The sequence below is a fragment of the Sciurus carolinensis genome, chromosome 1, assembly GCF_902686445.1.
Source record: "Sciurus carolinensis chromosome 1, mSciCar1.2, whole genome shotgun sequence".
Lineage (NCBI taxonomy): Eukaryota > Metazoa > Chordata > Mammalia > Rodentia > Sciuridae > Sciurus > Sciurus carolinensis.
This window is the reverse complement of record NC_062213.1, coordinates 10,613,002-10,632,917: the sequence shown is the minus strand read 5'-3', so window position 1 is coordinate 10,632,917 and position 19,916 is coordinate 10,613,002. Positions and strand designations below refer to the sequence as shown.

Sequence of the window (19,916 nt, the reverse complement as noted above, 5' to 3'; positions counted from 1 at the left end):
TAAATAATGAGGGAAAACATCTTTTATTTTAGATGAAGATCGTCTTTCTAGAAGAAAAAGTATTGTGGATACTGTGTCTATTCAGGTGGATATTTTACCCAACACCATTCCTTCTGATGATGTGGTAAGTGACTGCTAGTTCATGGAATACTGTCTGAAGACAGACATCAGTTAAAAGAATTTTTTGCCTTTCACACTTATAAACAGGAGAAACTACAACTTTATCCCCAGATCAGTTGAATCATAATAGAAATTAATCTGGTTTAGCCTGTTTGTTTATAATTGATATTACCGAACCCATTGTAGCTGTCTAAAAGATATATAAACCTAACATCATATGTTGTATCATTAGATTTTACATTGTAATTCAATGTAATAAAAGCGATTATAAAGCACAACTAAAATTTTTTTGGTAAGAAATTTGCTATATAAGGCCTGTTGTTAAATTAGTAGTATTTCTAAGTTCCTGTTTATTTTTTAAAAATTCATGAAATATTAATTACAGAAACAAATAGAATTGTACACTTTTATGTGAAACCACATGCTCACTACCTTTAGAAAGTGTCAAAACTTCACCTGTGAGAGAAAATTGTTTTATTTTGAATAGCAAATATAATGCATGTAGCTTAAATTGAGTCAATAAACTGTATTCTTCGAGGACTATAACTGCTCTCCTATTTCAGTAGAGCATAACAATGTGCCCTTGAGTTACAGAAAGGAGGCGCAGCCAGCGTTCTCTAGACTTAACATTACACAAATCATCAGAGAATGCTTCGATAGCCCAGGAGAAGGGCTGAAATGCCAGTCTGCCAGTCAGTCTTGGTGTATCTGTTGTTTTCCTTCCTAGGTGTTTATCATTTCTCATTGGCACAATAAAAATAGTTAAAGATATGTCCATGAGATAAGGAAAAGAAGTTGTCTGAATTCATGCTTTCTCATTCTCCTTTCTCCCCTACCCCCTTTCAATTAATCTGTTTTCAGAAATTAAAATTTAGTGGTTAGGGAGCAGTAAACTAATTTACATGTTTAGTGTTCTGCTCCATTACACAGAATTCATCTGTTATTTTAAGAAATTATTAGTAGAGTGTCTAAAGTAGTTGAAGAGGAAATTCATGTACATTTTGAAACTTTGGGCATTAAGCCTGGTTTAAAGTTGCTTACCAGTTTAAACTTAAGAAAAATCTTCTCTAAATTTGCCTCTTTTCTTCAGAGCCATTTTAATTTATACATTCCTAGGAAGGAGAGTATCTTGCTAGTTCTTTTAAATATAAATTTGCTATTACTTTTGTAGGGAAGAAATTCATTCAAAGCCTTCGTATATATATTTAATTTTGTAAGGGGTCCAGCATATATTATTGACAGGTATTATTCCATTCTCCTTTTAAAATTTTTTAAAAATCTTATTGGTTATTTTTAATTATACATGACAGTAGAATCATTTTGATCTAATTATACAAGTGTGGAATATATTCTGTTTCTAATTAGGACCCCAGTCTTGTGAATGTTCACGATGGTGAGCTTCACTGTGGTATATTCATATGTGTACATAGGAAAGCTTTCCATTCTCCTTTTTTAACTAATTTTTAAAATTTCTTACAAAAATATGTATATATACCATTTGAAACTTGATAAGAACCAGTTTATTTTGATAAAATGAACTGAAAACACTTTTGCAGGAATATATGTAAGGGGAGGATTTTTGATGTGAATTTTACATTAAGTATCCATGAGTACATTTATTAAATTTTCAAAAATTCACTGTTTGCTAAGTCTTAAATGTGAGACGTATTTGTCTCACATTGGATGTCTAGAAAGTACAATTTAGTATCATATTTATTTGAGGACATTTGAGTTTAAAACTCATTAACAATAGTAGAATCTGCTTTTGTGTATTAGAAGTGGTTGTTCAAATACCAAAAGAGAGAATAAAATTACCTTCTATGCTAAAATTAATTAATTTCATAGAAGACCAGAGAAATTCAAAAGTTATTTACCAGTTACTAGTGAATACTTAAACTTTAATAAGTAAAAATCAGTGTGACAAAGAATGCTGGCATTCAACATCTACTGTACTGTAGTTGTTTCTTAAAAGTCTCCTGTTCTTGGCTCTTAGCCACGTCAAAAACAACAGAGTTGTTTTTTCATTAAAGTACTAGATTGCTTTAGGTAAAAGTAATTAATCAGCCAGAGCCTAATCTTGTATGTCTGCTCCAAATATCTAGAACAAAGCAACTGAAGATTCCCAAGTTTAATCTGACTTCAACTAGACATGTGAACCCTCAGTAGAAAAGCCGAGGTAGTGGATCTCTTGCTGCTTGGTTTCCAGCTAACGCCTTTGTATTACAGAGAAGCTAAGGTGCAGAGCGGGAAGTCTTTTGCTTTCGTTAGTCTTGCTGCCTTAGACTTAGCAAAAGAAGCTCATGAGCTAAAATTAGGGATGACCAAAGTCCAGGCAAGTACTCACGTATCATTTCTTCATTGTTATTCAGAGATAACTGTAGTAACTGGGTATATTATCATTCCTTCTAAAAACGTGATGGTGCCGCACAAAGTGTTATGAACTTTAAAAAAATCATGAACTACTGGATTTCATATCTTTTATATAATTCAAAGTAAAAGAAATTTGAGAGCCCCAATTGAAGGATATTTACAGAAAATAAAAATTTGGTGGTTGACCTCACAAGAGCCAGAATATGTTTTAAGATATTGATTAATTGTGTTCATTAAACACTTCCCAAAATAGTGATTCTTACTTTTAAACTGTTTGAAATCTTAGATTACTTCATTTTGGGGTTGTAAATTACATATAGTACCACAATTTTAGAGACTGTAGAATATCTAGTTCTTATTTCAAATAGCTAAAATTTATTTAAGCCAGGCATGTTGGCACACGCCTATAATCCCAGTGGCTCAGGAGATGGAGGTAGGAGGATCACCAGTTCAAAGCCAGTTTCAGCAATTGAACAACTGAGCAAGGCCCTGTCTCTAAATAAAATATAAAAAAGGGCTGGGGATGTGACTGAGTGGTTAAGCGCCCCTGATTTCAATCCCTGGTACCAAAAAAATGAAAAATAAAAATGTCTGTATATATAATCTCAGCCTGACTGTTTCAAAGCATTGACCACATATGACTCACAGTTGGATCAGAGGACGTCACCTACTGGAGACTGTTCTGTAACACAGGGTGGCCGCGTTGCTGCTGCAGCACTGCTTCTTCCAGTCTGGTGCTAATCGGTAGGCTTGTTTTGGGAACCCCTGCAGTTGGCCACTGTGCCAGTGAAAAAGTGGACACTACTTGGTATCTAGAGTGTAAGTCACAAACCAAGCCAACACAGAGAAGAAGAAGTAGATGACTCGTAACTAGGTAAAGGTCTTGTTTATATTGACTTTTCATGACTCTGTTTTACTTAAATTACTTTTCTCTAGGTTAGTAACACTGAAGAAATTACCTTTGAAGCCTTGAAGAAAGCAATTGGTAAGATACCCTACACTTGTTAGCTCTCCTGATATCTAACTCATCTTTATGTTGGTGCTCTTTAGATGACAGAATAACTAGAAGCAGTATGACGCACCCCCCCAAAAACAAACTTATTTTTTTAAAGAAATACATTATAAATATAAATTCATTCTTTAAGCTTTTAAAATTGCCTCACCATATCTGCGTTCTTGAGCAAGCAAACACAGTTATATCAGTAGTATCAAAAAGATAGTCACATTTGTTTTTATACTGTTTCACAAACTTTAGCGGGACTGTACATATATGAACTTAAGATAAAAACCCCTTTCCAAGTTGTGGTCAGTCTCGGTGTGATTCTGCACAACCCCATCTGTATTCTGTTACTCCACTCATTGTCAAGAATCAGTGTAGCAAATATTTAGTACTTCATGTGTGCAAGGACATAGTTATAAGCACAGGAATCATTCTTCAGGAAAGCTCTTGATGTTGTTTGACCTGCAGAAAATTGCTATTCTCCTTCTCTCTCTCTCTGTATCTGGTAAGAGAGACAGGTACTCTGTGAAATAGGGTCTTCTGTTATGTAGCTTTTACTCTTTAGATGTTCAGTGTTTTAATATGTGTGTATTACTTCGTCTTCAGTGAGATACTTTAAGAATGTTATGCCTTTTGCTTTTTTCCTTATGGAATAGTTCTTTAAATTACCTTTATTTTTGGTTGATTAGTCATTAGCTTTTGTCATCATTGGCAGGATTTTATAAAACTATTCCTTTTCACGGGTTCTTATGTATACTTATAGATACCAATGGAATGGAAGAACAGGAAAAGGAAAAGAGACGTCTTGTGATAGAGAAATTCCAGAAAGCACCTTTTGAAGAAATCGCAGCACAGTGTGAATCCAAAGTAAGTGAACAGATGGCGAAAGTGGTTTTGTGGAAACACTCTTGGTAACTGGTTGGTAAGTTCTATATTCTAGGTGAATCAAAGAACACAGGGAAGGGTACCAGTCAGGGACAGACATTCTGAGGGATTAGCTGTGAAGCCTGAATTATTTCTTAATGTGATGTAAGCTGATGGAAATGGCAGATCCCACACTGGATGTCAGTGACTGTTGTTGCTTTGGTGTTTTCTCTGTAGTGGTTTTCAGTGATTTTGCTGTGATTGTTTTTGTGTTTGTCAGTTTGTTTTGGGCAGTGAGATTAAGAAAGGAAAGAAAGAGAAACTTTATGTTAAATTCCAACAAATGAGACAAAACATTAAAACATTCTGTACTTCTGGTCATGGTGGCACATGCCTGTAATCCCAGCAGCTCAAGAGGCTGAGACAGGAGGATCACAAGTTCAAAGCCAGACTCAGCAACTTGCTGAGGTCCTAAGCAACTTAGTGAGACCCTGTCTCTAAATAAAATTACAAAACAAAAACAAAGGGTAGGGGGTATGGACCAGTGATTAAGTGCCCTGTTTCAATCCCTGGAACCAAAACAAACAAACCCCACATTCTATATTATCTAATAGCTACAGCTGTGCTTTGTTCATTAAATTACATTTGTATTATTAGGTATTTGGAAATTATTAGGTATTTTTCTTAACGTTTTTTTTCTTCTTTGCAGGCAAATTTTCTTCATGATAGACTTGCTCAAATATTGGAACTCACCATACGGTAAGGATTTTGTTGCTGTAATAGTAATGACACAACAAAATAGAAACTACTTGTTTGTAATTGCCCTTTTCATTGAGAGGACATAAGATCATCAAGGTGACCTTTGAGCATTCAGTCTGGTTATCAGGGAGAGTCTGATACCACTTTTGTAGTTATCTTCTAGCATTTCTAGCTGCTTATTTTAGATCATTAATCCTTCATTATGGTCCTATAAGGATATCTGAATAGTTTGGAAGACCCACATTCTAATGTTGTGTTTAACCAGGAAATTGCTGATATTTAACCATTTCAACCTACAAACACTGAAATTTAATATGGTTCTGCCTCATAGAGTTTTCCAGGGCAATAATGTTTTTCTTCCTGTGCATGTGACTCATTTGCATTATTGAATTTCCTTGAGCTTTCCTATATGGTGTTCATGGAGTCCTGGTAATGAGTTGTAATACTCCAAAACATGGTGTCTGTGATAACTGTGGTCATTCTTTGTCTAATCATTATTAAGTAATATGGCACATGAAGAGGGGGAAGCAAGCTCTCAATTTCCTATAAAAAAATAGAACTTCACATGGTCTTATGTTGCCTTCAGTGTGGAAATTGGCTCAGTAGAGGAGCTATCCATAGCTATGCTTATGGAAGTTTTTCCTACATCAGCTGTATTTTTTATATTTTTTAACCCCTGTATCTTCTAAGTGCAAGAAACTAATAAATGCTTTAGTCTGTTTGATTTTTTTTATTTCAGCATGTTTTCTGCTTTTATAAGCAAGTTTACATTAGTATCATGTCTTATTCTAAGCACTTTCCCACCATTTCTACTGCTTCTACTAAAGAATCTCTCACTCGTAAAATTTCAGAACAGATAATTTTGATTGAAACATGCAATGTGTTGTAAATCTAGTATTCAGAGAAAATTGCTGAGTAAGGGCATTTGTTTCTTTGCTTTCCATTATCTGAAATACCAAATATCCACTGTGTACTTTATCTTATGCTGCAGGATTCTTATTGTTACTTTTGCTAATCCTTACCACAGCCCTGCAAGGTAGGTAGAGGATTTTTTTTTCCATTTTCAGGTGAGACTAAGGCTTAGGGAAGGAAAAGAACTTACTGAAGGTCATGCAGCTATTGAGAGGCAGAGTCAAAATTTAAATATATATGTTCTTAAGAACAATTTTGCTAGGTATCACTGTGTTACATTTAGTCACACCAACATAATTATATGGATTTAATAGCTTAGAGTAAGTGTTATGACTTCATTTTGTTGGTACAGCAACTGCTACTTCTTAGCACTTATTGAACACTTACTGCTAATTGTTAATATTTATCAAGCACGGTGCTCTAGATATTATACTAAGTGCATTGGTTCATGTAGTGTTTACAGTGTGCCTAAAAAATAAGTCATGACTATTCTCATTTTACAAGTGTACAGACCAGCACATGGAAGTTTGGTGACTTATTCAAGATCATAGTCAGCAAGTAGCAGTTCTGGGGTGACTTGCATGACACCCAACTGAAGTCATGAAGTCCGTCTTCATAGTCTTCAGACCTGCCAGTACCTTTTCTCATGTTCATTTCCCTTGCCCTGAGCAGCCAGAAGAGAGTTTGTCTCCAGAAAAGAGACCAAACAAACAGGATTATATTCTTCAGTCCCTCCTCTTCTTTCATTCACTGTGACCTGGACACAGGAAAGAATGATGACATGACAAAAAAATTTAGTTTCCTAAGTTAATAAGAGGAAAAGATACCTGAGTAGGAACACAAGCAATGAATGTAAATGGGTGGTTTACATATTCAAAAAATTATAAGAAGTTCAGAGAAGCAGTAAAATACAGTGAGAGTAAGCAGCATCAGATGACCCATTTACTGGAATTAATAGACAAGGTCTTTAAGACTGCACAGGCACACATGCATCAGAGTTTAAAAGAAAAGCTACCTTGCTTTCAGTAGATAAGTATGAGTGGCACTGTTTGTTCTCACAGTAGTTACCTGCTTTGCATTATTATAATTGCAGATTTTAATATTCCTCTCATAAGAGTATTAAAAAAATACAAAATTCAGAAATGATGTAGGAGATCTGAATATTCTTTATCATCAAAAGTGTCCTTGCACACAAAAAGGTTGACTTCCCTCTGCGCACACGCCATACACACATACCCTCCCCAGTAGCTATGTTCTGATCACTGAAGATTAGTATCACTGAAGATTAGTATCACTTGAACATTTTTGCTTGTTGAAAGTGTTCAGTGTCTTCATCGTGCTGTGGTTTACATGTGTTAGTTCTCGTTCTTGTTAAGCAGTTCACGTAAGATTTTTCATTTCATTCTGTGAATATTATTTCTTAATACGACATTAAGGGAATATTATAAATATTGGAACAATTGCAGAATTATTAGTTGATAAAAATTAGTATACCAGGAAAATACAAGAGAATCAACTAATTTAATTCAGTACAGTTTACAGTTAAAAATAATTACATGAAGTTAATGTTTGTACATATTAATTAAAACATTCATAACCATAAGATACTAACAGTTATAGAGAATTATATATGACTTATATGAGAGAACGATAAATCTCTGAATTAGGTTCGAGAATATTTTTTATAAGTGAAAACTCATAGGAAATTAATATCATGAAGACATCAGTTCTCTGTAGATTAACCATTAGTTGAAATGCTTAAAAGTTGTTTTTTTAATTTTGTATCCGAACAAATGTTGTTAAGGGCAGTGTGAGAGAATCCGCTTACAAGAACATTCAGGAGAATGCTTAGGAGGAAGCAGGGTACATTTGCCCTGCTTGTTAGGAAAACAGTAGATCTTTGGTACTTGTAACGGGTTAAACTTCTGTCCATTGTTAATAAAATAAAGGAAAATTCAGAAATAAATTATCTTTGTAATAGTGGAAAGATTTTAGTTTTTAAAGAAGTGACCAAATGTTCAGGTTACTTTGTTTGGACAAAGGAGGATTCTCACCTCATTTCTTTTCCCAAATTACAGTTCTTTGTTTAGAAAAACATAGAAACCTTAGAATTTATACCAGAGTATTATTATTATTTTTTTTTATAATCTTGGTTGGAGGTGTTAGCATAACTCAAAAACTAAAAATTAAAAGGAAATTGAATTTTTTGTGTAAGATTCTCAAACATTTAGCCAAAAAAGAAATTGATAATTAAATGATGAATTGGAGAAAAGCATTTGTATCATATGACAAAAGATCAGTTTCCTAAATTCATAAGAGAAAGATATCTGAGTAGGAATACAGGCAATAGATACAAAAGGTTTACATATGTAAAGAAACACAAAATGAATACTATAAAGATTTTTATCAGTAGTAGTAACTTAAATATTGAAAATAAAAATAAGAATGAATTCCCATAGATTAAAAAAAAAATGTATCCAATGTTTTTAACAGTTTAATAGAGGTCCATTGTGTTAGTCAGCTGTATCACTTACTGTGACGAAACACCTAAGAAAGCAACTTCACAGAAGTAAGGATTTATTTTGGTTCATGTTTTTCTGAGGTTTAAGTACATGCTTGCCTGTCTCCACTATTTCTGGGGCTGTGTTGAAGAAAACATCATGGTGGAAGAGTGTGGTAGAGCCAACTGCTCACTTCATGGAAAGTTGTAAACAGAGCGAGAGAGTGGGTGGGGGAATTGAGAGCGCGAGGGAGTGAGAGAAGTATGCCTCCAGAACACAGCCCCGTGACCTGCTGCCTCTGAGTAGGCCTTCTCCTAAAGTTTCCTCCACCTATTTCCCAATGACGTCATCAGCTGTAAAACCCTGAGCTCAGAGCCCTCAGGATCCTGCCGCTACCCGGGGCACCAGCTCTTAGCTGCATCGGAAGCTAAGCCTTCCACGCAGGAGCCGTGGGAGGGCATTCCAGACCAAGCCATAGCATACTTCAAGTGCTGAAAGTGTGAACTGCCAGTATCTTAGAAATGTGTACCAGGGTCAGAACTGTGAATTCCTTTTCACCCAGAAGTTTTACTTACAAGTTTATTAGCCAAGGAGTCAGGCAGGATAAATTTGTATTCTTAAGAATAAACTTATGAACATTCATAATAATGAAAATGAACCTGTGTTTGTCCAGTAGATTTAAAAAATGATTATTCACATGGTGAAATATACTGTAATCAAAAGACCAACATTTACAAGGGAAAGATTGATTCTGAAGCAGAGTATCTCATAAGAAAACAGAGTGTAATCCCACTGTAAAAATTATATCTATATTTTTTAGATATGTTTTATATATAATTATGTGTGTGTATATGTGTGTGTATTAATGTACATACATGTTTTTTCCAAAGGAAAATGTCTACTTTCGACTTAAAACTCAGCACCTCAGTGATATAAAACCCATTCAGCTTTATAACTGGCCAGCACCTACATCTCGTTGATCTCTCCAGTCAAGGGTCTTACTTTGCTGTTTGCAGATAGTAGATTGAGTACTCTGTGACATGAACAGCTTTTAAATGCGCGTGTTGACAGTGCCTTGTTTCTCTTTTACAGGCCTCCTCCCAGTCCATCAGGAACACTGACCATTACTTCTGGACATGCCCAATACCAGTCTGTCCCAGTCTATGAGATGAAGTTTCCAGATTTGTGTGTATACTGAGTGGCTCATGAAGAATTTTAAAGCCTAAAAATCAAAGCCAACCTGCATTTTCAGAGTTTACTTAATGCGGATTAACATACTTCCTGAAAATGACAAGGGAACCTATCTTTAACCAAATGCTTGGCATACCGTATTAGAAGTTTGGGAACTATATATGATGTATAGTACTTTTAAAGATAGATTTATGCCATGTTATTTTGTTTTGAGGTTTCTGTTGGCTTTGGAAGTTGAACATGTATTAGTCTCACATTATTCCATTGTTAAACAGTATATTTTAAGTCTTTCAAAACATGTAACTTTTTTTAAAAAAGGTTGAAAATGTATGAAGTGTTTACTGTATTTCTTAAATGTCTATACAACTTCTCAGAAATAGAATTGCTTTTATTTTTGATTATCTGCAAAAGTAAAAATATTCCTAATCCTGGGGTTGCAAAACTGTCATGTGGCTTTCTGTCCCCATGCTTTAGATAAGTTGTGATAAGCCTCCCTCCAGTCCTCTACTGTAATAATGTATGCTAGACATTCTTTAGTGCGTTCACAATGACAAAACATCTGTTAATAGCATTCCTGGATTATGAGCCTGAGTCGCCATACTTGACAATGTCTGTCCTTGCAGTACTGTGTTTTCTACCAAGGGTGTGACCCCTTGAAAGGCTTAGAGCTTACTCTTGCAGTACTGAACTGTGCAATATTTTTTACATCATTAAGATGTATTAGTTTACAGGCTGTACTTTGAAACCATAGTAGTATTTTGCTGTGGCTACATTAATTAAATAAAATATATATTTAGTATAGAGAAGATAGACATTTAAAATAGCTACTAGTTCACCTGTGAGGAGTCTGTGCATTTCAGTTTCTTTTGAGTACATTAATTTACATTTTTATATGGTGCATTGTTTTAAATCTTAGAAGTCAAAAAATTCCTCAGATGGACTTAATTTGTTAGATTTGAACCAAAATTTCTATGTATCTCTGTTTAGGATTAGTTACGTTACATTCAAAAAGAGTGTTTGTGTTCTAATAATCAAGTGTACTAAGGTTTGTCAGTGAAAGCTGCTTTTGATTTCAGCTGCCCAGATCATAGGGACAGTGCATTCATGGTTTTTAGTGAATACCATCACCTGATAAAAATGAACAACTTTCTTTACAATTCTTAGAAAATTGTTTTAGGACATTTCTATAAAATCACCTGTTTTATAGTTTTGTCTTTTCAGATTCAGTTTCTTTTTACATAAAACAGTATACATATCAAAAACAATTCAGGTTTGACTTAGATTTTGTTTGATAAGTTGCAGTGAGGATTGGGTGTCTTCACCTGCACTTATGTATGTTAGGGCACCTATCATAGAAGAGAAAAAGCTGAGGAAGTGACTACAGGACTTGCATACTCAGTAAACCAGAGCACAGCCTCTTGAGGAAGATTCCAGCCATTGCCCTCAGGACACTAAGACATCCTGGGCTGTTGGGTAGTGTGGATATACTAGATCTTTTTTTCAGAGTGGCAGTATGTCACCCCTGGAGGACCCCACGACCCTGTCACAGCTGTCACTGTAGCTTTCCCTCTTACAAGGTAAATGTGTCACTAGTTAGTAAGCCCAGTTTTGTGTTTTTAATTCCCTTTCTTCTTCTCTCTTTTTAAAGAAATACTTTAATTTTTGACTGCATATAAAATCTAAGCAGGGGGACATGCAAAAACAATCATCATCCACTTGGATGTCATTTTATAAATCAACACTGTGTGCTTTTTGTATGGAAAATATATACAGTTTACTAGATTAAAAAAAGATATATATTAATTTACGCTCATGCAAAACACAAACTTTGCTCTACAAAATTCATTATTAGTGTTTTAAAAATGCATGTAAAGGAAAACCATTGCAATTAACGTTTATCATACCTTTGTCTTTGTAAGCTGTCGATTTGGGTTCTGTAAGGGGATTTTTGTTATTATTTTAAATCACAGTAGACTTCTGTATATCCTAGTTCCAATAGACTGAAACTGATCTTGTTGACAGGGATTCCCAAGAAATGGATCTTTTCTCTGACTGACCCTTCCATGTCTGCAGGGGTTTCTGCATATTCTTTTGGAGCCCATTCACATACAGAAACGTGAGAATTTGTTGAAGGTCATTGAATTGCTATATTTTGCTAGATGTGTAAAACTCAATAAATTGTTAATTATTCTCTTTTTGCTGTATACAGTTGCTAATATCATTCTTTTGTGTGGCATTGACAGTTCACATTTGAGTGTCCCTCATTTACTTGTGTTGTCTGTGGCTGCTTACATAGAGTTTGCTTGGAATTTACCTGAAAACACACACACACACACACACACACACACACACACACACACACACACACATACTTCTGAACTCATTGTCTTTTAGAGTAATACCACACTTTATCAGCAATTAGTTTCTTACCCCTCAAAATGTTCCTTCTGTCTTAAAATGGAACTCATTTGTCTTTTTCATGCCGATGTGTTAAATGTAATGAAGTTTCTTTTTAATGTAGAGATTTACTGTGCAATCATATGTGAGCAATAAAACCAAATTGAACTACTTGTGTATAAGTACGTTTTTATAGTAGCTACTACCTTAGCCAGATTAAATTTATTCAGCATTTGCTTCAGTTAAAAATGAAGGACTTCAGTAAAATCAAGGTGCCGGGCGGGTCCTCCCCACCTTCTTTGGAGGCATTGGAACCACCTGCTGGTCCTGCTGTGGGAGATCTGAGAAGCTCTCAGCAGGTGTTCGCAGTTGCCCTCTCTGCACTGGCCCTAATGACTTCCTCTTCAGCCCTAGCTCCTTGCTTTCTTTAAAACAGCAGCAGCAGCAGCTCCACTCTGGTGCCTGTGTCACTCTGTTTGGCCTATTCTGTCACTTTTGGCTTTGCATCATGGCATGCTACCGCCCAAGGACCTCCCGTTAGCATACTGTAGCATTCTGGTAAGGAGCTTGGGCTCTGGTTCAAATCCAACTCCAACACTTCCTGGCTGAGAGGCCTTACACGAGTAATTGAACTCGTGATTTTAAAATGAAGACTGTAAGTTGTGCCCTCAAATCAGGTTCAAGGAATAAGGACATTTATAGGAGGTTCCCTGTACTATTACACAGGATGAGCATGCAGCGCTTACTAACAATCCTCCGTGAGTTCACTCTGCTGGGACATAAGGATCCTGGGCTACTGTGTCAGTTCTAGTCTTGGGATAAGCATTCCACATTTCTGTCCTGTGATACGTTATTGATCTCAAGTGCCAGGTTTGAATTAGTGGTAAGCAGAGCCAAGTGGGGATTAAACTCTGCCCCTCTGTTTTGCTGTGTTTGGCCTTTAGCTTACACTTGAGGCAGAGCAGACTATTACAAAGGCAGGTCAGTATAGATTTCTCTAAGGGGAGTCAAACATACAGGTGTTACTTTGGAAAGTGACAGCAGGAAACCCCAGCAAAGGACTGGGTAGTGCAATGTAAGACAAAAAACTAAATGATCCATTATTTAATTGCTCATCACTGGGGGCCTGGAGGTCCCTCTTACTGGACATTCTAATGAAATCATCTGAGATCCGTCCAGGCAGGATGAAAGTGTGGGAAGCATTCATCCTTTGCCATTTGCTCGTGATCAAGGGTGGCCCTCTGGGCATTATTTCCCCACATGTGGACTGAATGTTCTTGAGTGCTGAGCTGTCGCCCAGGCCGCCCCACACCTTAATCTCAGAGAAGTCCTGTGTCAGTGTAACAAGAACAGGAACAGATTCTGCCTCCATGGGGCAGGTCCTAGCGACGGCAGAAATGGTGGGAGTTAGAGGAGGTGAAGTCAAGTGAAAATGTTCACGATAGCATAAAAATGTTCACGATAGCATGGTCTTGTCTGGTATTGAAGAACAAGACAATTTAGGGCACATGATTTATGGTTTCAGATTTCCCCCATCTTGCTGAATGGCTTTAGCTGTGATAACCTGGTGCTCGGTTCTTTTTTTTGCTGCCCAGTTGCTTTTCTTATACTACTCCAACTGCTAAAAGGTTCTATCTTTATGATAGAATTCCTGATTTAAGAAACCAGGGTTGTAGGAATCTGAAGAGGCTTGTTCAGATCTTCTCTTTCACAGGTGAGAGCCTTGAAAGACAGCCACAGCTGGCCCAAAGCACTCATTACCAACTTCAGTCTCCGGACCCCTTAAGTCAGTCGACTTTGGATTGTGACCCGAACTTTAGCACATCTAAAGAATAGGAATGCCATTCTATGCCCCTAGTGTACAACTGAGATGTAGAAAGTAATTGCAAATGTCATAAATGTGTAAATGAATAAGTTGATGTTTGGGGTGTACAACATTCAACTGGAGTAGCCTTTTAAAATTTTCAGCTTTGTTGAGATACCATTCACATGCCATGAACTTCACCCTCCTGAAGTGCTCAATTCAGTGGCTTTTTAGTATATTCCAAAAGTTAAGCATTGATTGTATCAAGTATCAGCCATCTGTAGATTTGCCTATTCTAAACATTTCCTGTAAATATGATCTCTCAGTATGTAGCCCTTGTGGCTGGCTTCATTCACTTAGCATGTTTCCAAGTCTCATTCCTGTTGCAGCATTTCATAACTTTAATAACTTTTTAGGACCAAGTAATATTTCATTGTGTGGATATACCACATTCTATCAATATGAGTTCTTTTGTTATAAATAATGCTGTGATAAATATTTGTGTACCAGTTTGTGGGCATGTTTTCATTCCTTAGGATTATACTAAACAATACACATGTTCTGTGTACATTTTGAGGAACTGCTAGACTCTTTTTCAAAATGCACCATTTCCGGTCAGCAGCGTATGAGCATTCCAAATTCACATCCTTGCCAATGGTTTCTTTTTGTTCGTGTTTTTTATTAAAACCATCCTACTTAATTTAAAGAGGTATCCCACTCCCTTTTTCAAAATATGTTCTTAGGAAAGGATCTGAAATCTGAAGTTGTGCTAGAAAGCATACAAACTAAAAAAGAAAAGAATCTTTATTTCTGTCATTATTGGTTTACACTATGGGTGGGAGGAATTGCATTAGGATCATGACCTCTGGGAAAGTATTGTGAAGTTCTCTTCCAATTCTAGCTTTTTATGGTCCAGCCTACAGGGTAGGTGGACCGTGAAGAATATTTCACTAAGAGGATACCATCCTGGTCTTCTTTGCATTGCCTGGAGGACTGGGGAGACAGCATAAATGCCCACACTCAGGTTATGCCATTGCTACAAATAGCCCTTTGTCTCTGACCCAGATGTCTCAAGTCTTTTGCCAGCATCCAGGAACCACAAACTAACGTGTGAAATTGAAAATAAGGTAAAATACCAATCCTTCAGTGTTCGTGACAATCATCAGCTGAGAGTAAGGGGGAAACTGGGGATTTGAAGAGAGAAGAAAAGTTTAAACATTTTCTTTGGAGAACAGGAAAGTCAACTTATTAAGAAAACATTGATTTCATCCCTGGTTTCTTCTGTTAGCAATTGATCATTCAGTAGTATATTATTTAGTCTCCAGGTATAGAGTCATGTCTATTTTTCATTTTATCATTGATTTCTAATTCCATTCCATTATCATCTAATAGAATGCAAGGTATTATCTCCATGTTTTTTTGTATTTGCTAAGAGTTGCTTTGTGGCCTGAGATATGGTCTATTTTAAAGAAGGATCCATGTGCTACTGAGAAGAAAGTGTATTCAGTCATTAATGGATGAAATGTTCTACGTAAAGTCTAAATTATTAATTGAATTTTTTAATCCTATAGCTGTTTTATTTAGTTTTTGTTTGGAGGATCTATGCAGTGGTGAGAAAGGTGTGTTTACTTCACCCATTATTATGGTGGTGTGGTCTATTTGATTCTTGAAATTGGGAAGGGTTTGTTTGATGTACGTATGTGCTCCATTGTTTGGGGCATAAATATTTATGATTTTTATGTCTTGTTGATGTATAATTCCCTTAAGCACTGTGAAGTGTCCTTCTTTGTCCTTTCTGATTAACTTTGGCTGGAAGTCCACTTTATCTGATATAAGGATGGATACCCCTGCTCGTTTATGAGATCCATGTGAGTGATATATTTCTTCCCATCCTTTTACCTTCAGTCTGTAGATGTCTTTGCCTACTAGCTGAGTCTCTTAGAGACAGCATATTGTCAGGTCTTGTTTTTTAATCCAATCTGCCAGTCTGTGTCTTAATTGATGAGTATAGGCCATTTACATTCCATGTTATTATTGAGAAATGTTTATTCCCTGTCATTCTCATTTATTTCTGGTTTTATTTTGAATTGGTTTCTTCTTTGATTGACTTTTGGAAAGCAGTATGGAGAGTTCTCAAAAAACTTGGAATGGAACCACCATTTGATCCAGCTATCCCACTCTCGGTATATACCCAAAGGATTTAAGATCAGCATACTATAGTGATGCCGCCACATCAGTGTTTACAGTATCTCAATTCATAATATCTAGGTTGTGGAACCAGCCTAGGTGCTCTTCAGCAGATGAACGAATAAAGAAAATATGGTATATGTACACAACGGAGTATTACTGAACCATAAAGAAGAACAAAATGGCATTTGCCAGTAAATGGATGGAACTGGAGACTGTCGTGCTAAGTGAAATAAGCCAGTCCCCACAAAACAAAGACTGAATGTCATCTCTGACATGCAGATACTAACACACAATAAAAGGGGACAGGGAGAATAGAAGTTCATTGAATTGGACAAAGGAGAATGAAGGGAAGGGGAGGGGAGTAGGAAAGAGTGGAGTGAATCGGACATCACTGTCCTGTGGTCATATGTGAATACATGACCAGTCTGACGCCACATCACGTATGACCACAAGAATGGATTCTAATGAGGATGAACTATACTCCACGTGTGTCTAATATGTCAAAATACACTCTACTGTCATGTGTACCTAAGGAACAAATAAAAAGAATAAGAAAACGTTGAGCATCCTTCTGAGGTCATGTGGTCATGAAATTAAAGGGAAGTAGGTCAACCCAGGTGCGTATTTTGCCCCTTTGTCAGCTGCCTCATATGAGGCCGAGGAGAAGGCAGGCAGCATGGAGGGACTGGCCTAGCGCAGCGACTGCCAAGGGAGTCGACCCTTGGCAAATCCCTCCCGAGCCAAAGAAGCGGGAGGAACCGTCCAGCTACTGATGGATCGCATTCAGTGCCAAGGTGGCTGGCTCTGCTCTGCCGTCCTGGCTTTCGGGTCGAGTGTCACCAGCTGGCGCTGCACGTCCCTGCCTGATGGCTTTCTCTGGCCCCTGGGGCCGACTCTGCCTCCTCTGTGCAGCCGGCCGGAGGTGCACTTCCTCCCCGCTCCACTTCTCATTTCCCTAGGATGCAGTGACCAGAGTGTGCAGGTCACTGCTGTTCCCAGAGTCTTCCAGCGGCCCACACCCCAGGCCTGTAGAGAGCCCTTCGCTGGCTGCCTTCTTTGCACTGTGCTCCCTTGCCTCCCGCGCAACCAGCTCTCCCTCAAAACCTCGTCTAAAAGGGGAGAACCCGACTTTGCTGTTAGTTAAGGTCACATTGCAGAAAAAATTCTCCTGTGTTGGATTCGCTAAAAGATGCTCATCTTGTCATCTCCCTAACGTCCCAGGGAGGGATGTTATTAATTAACATCTTGGCACCAAGACTTTGATTTATTAAAGTGTTGCCAACTTCAGATTATTTTCATGCTGTGGAAAAGTCAGCAGAAACACTAGCCTTTCAGACCCTCTGGTTTCCTGCCTGAGGGGCAGGTGGAAGCTCAGTACCATCTCACCACCAGACACCTGAGAACCAAAGGATTCCTGTCCCCGTGGAGAATGTGAGAGTGATTCACTTGGGTCTTGCCTGGTAGCCATTAAAATAATAACTGTGAGTGGTGAGTGTGGGCGGGCGGAGCATCAGTATCAGTGTTTTTACAGTCACCTCATATTAAACTGCCAGGTCAGCAGCCTCCAGACTCCACCCACTGGGATAAGCCTCATTTAAAAAAAAAAAAAAAAAAATCAGGTCCAGGACCCAGGACATGGTGATTAGTGATTACTCCAGGTGGTGGCTGTAAGCACGTGGCTGCTCTCTTAACAAGGGTGGCAGTGAGACCAGGGCAAAGGACAGGTAGCTGATTATCACAGAAAAAGCATGGACAGATGGAGCTCCCCATCACCTAACACCCTCGGGGCAGGGGAAGGATCACAGTTCCCAGCACAAGCAATCACCCCTGGATGGCTCTCTTCATGCCTTTTTTGGTCACTTTTGGTTAAGTAGGCAAGAGGAGAGGGCATGAGAAGGAAGGAAACCGGGAATCTATAAAAGAGGCACGACACCCCCATTCCCTCAGGCACCAGCTCTGGACCCCTCCTACCTGGGTTTCTCTCTCTCTCTTTCTCTCTCTCTCCTTCTCTCTCTCTCCCTCTGTTCTGCCTTTTAAATAAAATTTACTTTTGTTCTTGTCTTAGTGTTTCTTGGGTGTTTAATCTTCAACACCAGGAGAATGAGGACCCAACCCTGATTTTCAAGACCAGTTTCAGCAGGTACTTTAAGGGCACGACCTGAAGAGCTGTCACTGGTTGCCTTTGGCATGCATCTGGATTGTTGGTAATTCACCCGTGATTAAATATACCCACCCTGCTTTTTGCAATCCTGTGGCTTGACCTCGGGGACCCCATGGATACAGATACTCTACCCCTGGGCTACATTCCCAGCCCTCTATTTTTATTTATTTATTTTTTTGATAAAAGAAAAGAGGAGCTTTCAGTGATCAGGGAGTTGAGATACTGCACATGAGTAGGTTGTAAAGTGGGATGATGGAAAGACGGAGGAAATGATATCGTCTGTCACCTCCCTTCACGATCCACTCGTGCACAGTATCTACAACTAAACGATTATTGAAACGAATAAGCAGAGCGCGGGCGGCACGTTTATTGAACTTGGGAAGCACACTGCGGGAAGTGCAGAGGTCGCGCGCTCCGCCGCCTCCAGCAGCCCAGCTGGCAGACGTGGGGATGCCCGCTGCCAGGCTCTCGCTGCCTCCGTCCCCTTCGCACCCCTAGTCGCAGAGGGGTCTGAGGGCCAAGGAGTTAAGGCAGGGCTGATGGACCTCCTGGCCCTCTCATCCTGCCCGCTGGACTTTATCTGCCCGGCGTGGCCTGGTCCCTAGGGGACCAAGTGCCTTCCCCAGAAACCTTCTGGTTCTTTTGAGGCCCTGTGTGCGGGGCGTGGCCTCCACGCTGTTCTCCTCCGAGCTGGAGCTGGAGCTGGAGCCGTCAGAAGAGGCTGAGCAGCCTCCGAGGGTGCTGTCCTCGCAGGACGCCTGTCTGCCCTGGCACTCCTGTCCGCCTGGCGACTTGAGGCTCTGGTTGAAGGAGGCGGAGGCCATGCACTCCGCCGCTGTCTGGTCACAGGCACATAGCAGCTTCTGGCACAGGCTCTGCCCCACACCTAGAAGGCAGAGCAGACGTGAGACTGAGTGACGGCACTCAGGCCTCCCTGGCTCCTGGCCACTCCTTTGCAGTCCCCTCCAGCCCCTCCCAGGTGTCCTCTTGGTGTCTGGTGTACACTCAGCTTGCTCCAGCTCGTCAGGGCCCCTCTGCAGGGCTGCTCAGCCTTCCCGCCCGGTGGACTCCTGCTTGTCTGTCTGGACTCAGCTTGGTGCCCCCCCTCCAGATGGCTTCCCTGAAGGAAGTGTCTTTCCTGGGGCTCCAGTCGAACACCTGGATGTTTTCTCCTATCCTGCTCAGCAGGTTCAGGATGATCACATCACACAGCAACTGTTCATGTTTTCACTTTTCCCTCTGCTGGACCCAGCATGTGACGACCAGTCCACTCGTCCGAGCACCTAACTCAGTCCGCAGCTAATATTTCCCAAGTCACATTCATTGGACTCAACTAGCACTTCCTCCTTCCCTGACCAGTGTTTCTCCATTTGTCCAACAGAAATTCTTGTCCACCCTGTTTTAATATTAACAGAAAATTATAGTATGACCTCCTAAATTTGAATTTCAGATATGTCTGGAAGTATGTTCTCTTAAGACATATATTAAAAAATGATTCCCTGTATATCTGAAATTCAAATTTTCCTAGGCTTTATGTAGTTTTCCTCAAAGGCTCTAGTTGCTTTAATGCGTAAGTCCCATCCAGGGGGACCTCGATGAGTTGACATGTCTGAAGGTGCCAGACTTAGATCAACTTTCTGAAAATAT

At 38.8% G+C, this 19,916-nt stretch overlaps 2 protein-coding genes across 5 annotated transcripts in view; one reads left to right on the top strand and one right to left on the bottom strand.

Annotated features, from left to right (window-relative positions):
* Positions 1–11,582, top strand: part of Efr3a (EFR3 homolog A) — a 91,885-nt gene extending 80,303 nt beyond the window's left edge. For all 4 annotated transcript variants that reach the window (XM_047556023.1, XM_047556042.1, XM_047556013.1 and 1 more), the window contains 5 exons: positions 33–124; positions 3,427–3,475; positions 4,254–4,357; positions 5,064–5,113; positions 9,619–11,582. In XM_047556023.1, the coding sequence (XP_047411979.1) occupies positions 33–124; positions 3,427–3,475; positions 4,254–4,357; positions 5,064–5,113; positions 9,619–9,724 (401 nt within the window). In that variant the 3' untranslated portion in view covers positions 9,725–11,582. The remainder of the gene's footprint in view (positions 1–32; positions 125–3,426; positions 3,476–4,253; positions 4,358–5,063; positions 5,114–9,618) is intronic.
* A 7,244-nt stretch (positions 11,583–18,826) lies between these two features.
* The window catches only part of Oc90 (otoconin 90), a 32,561-nt gene continuing 31,471 nt past the window's right edge, over positions 18,827–19,916 (bottom strand). The window contains exon 13 of the mRNA XM_047520947.1: positions 18,827–19,155. Within this exon, the coding sequence (XP_047376903.1) occupies positions 18,827–19,155 (329 nt within the window). The remainder of the gene's footprint in view (positions 19,156–19,916) is intronic.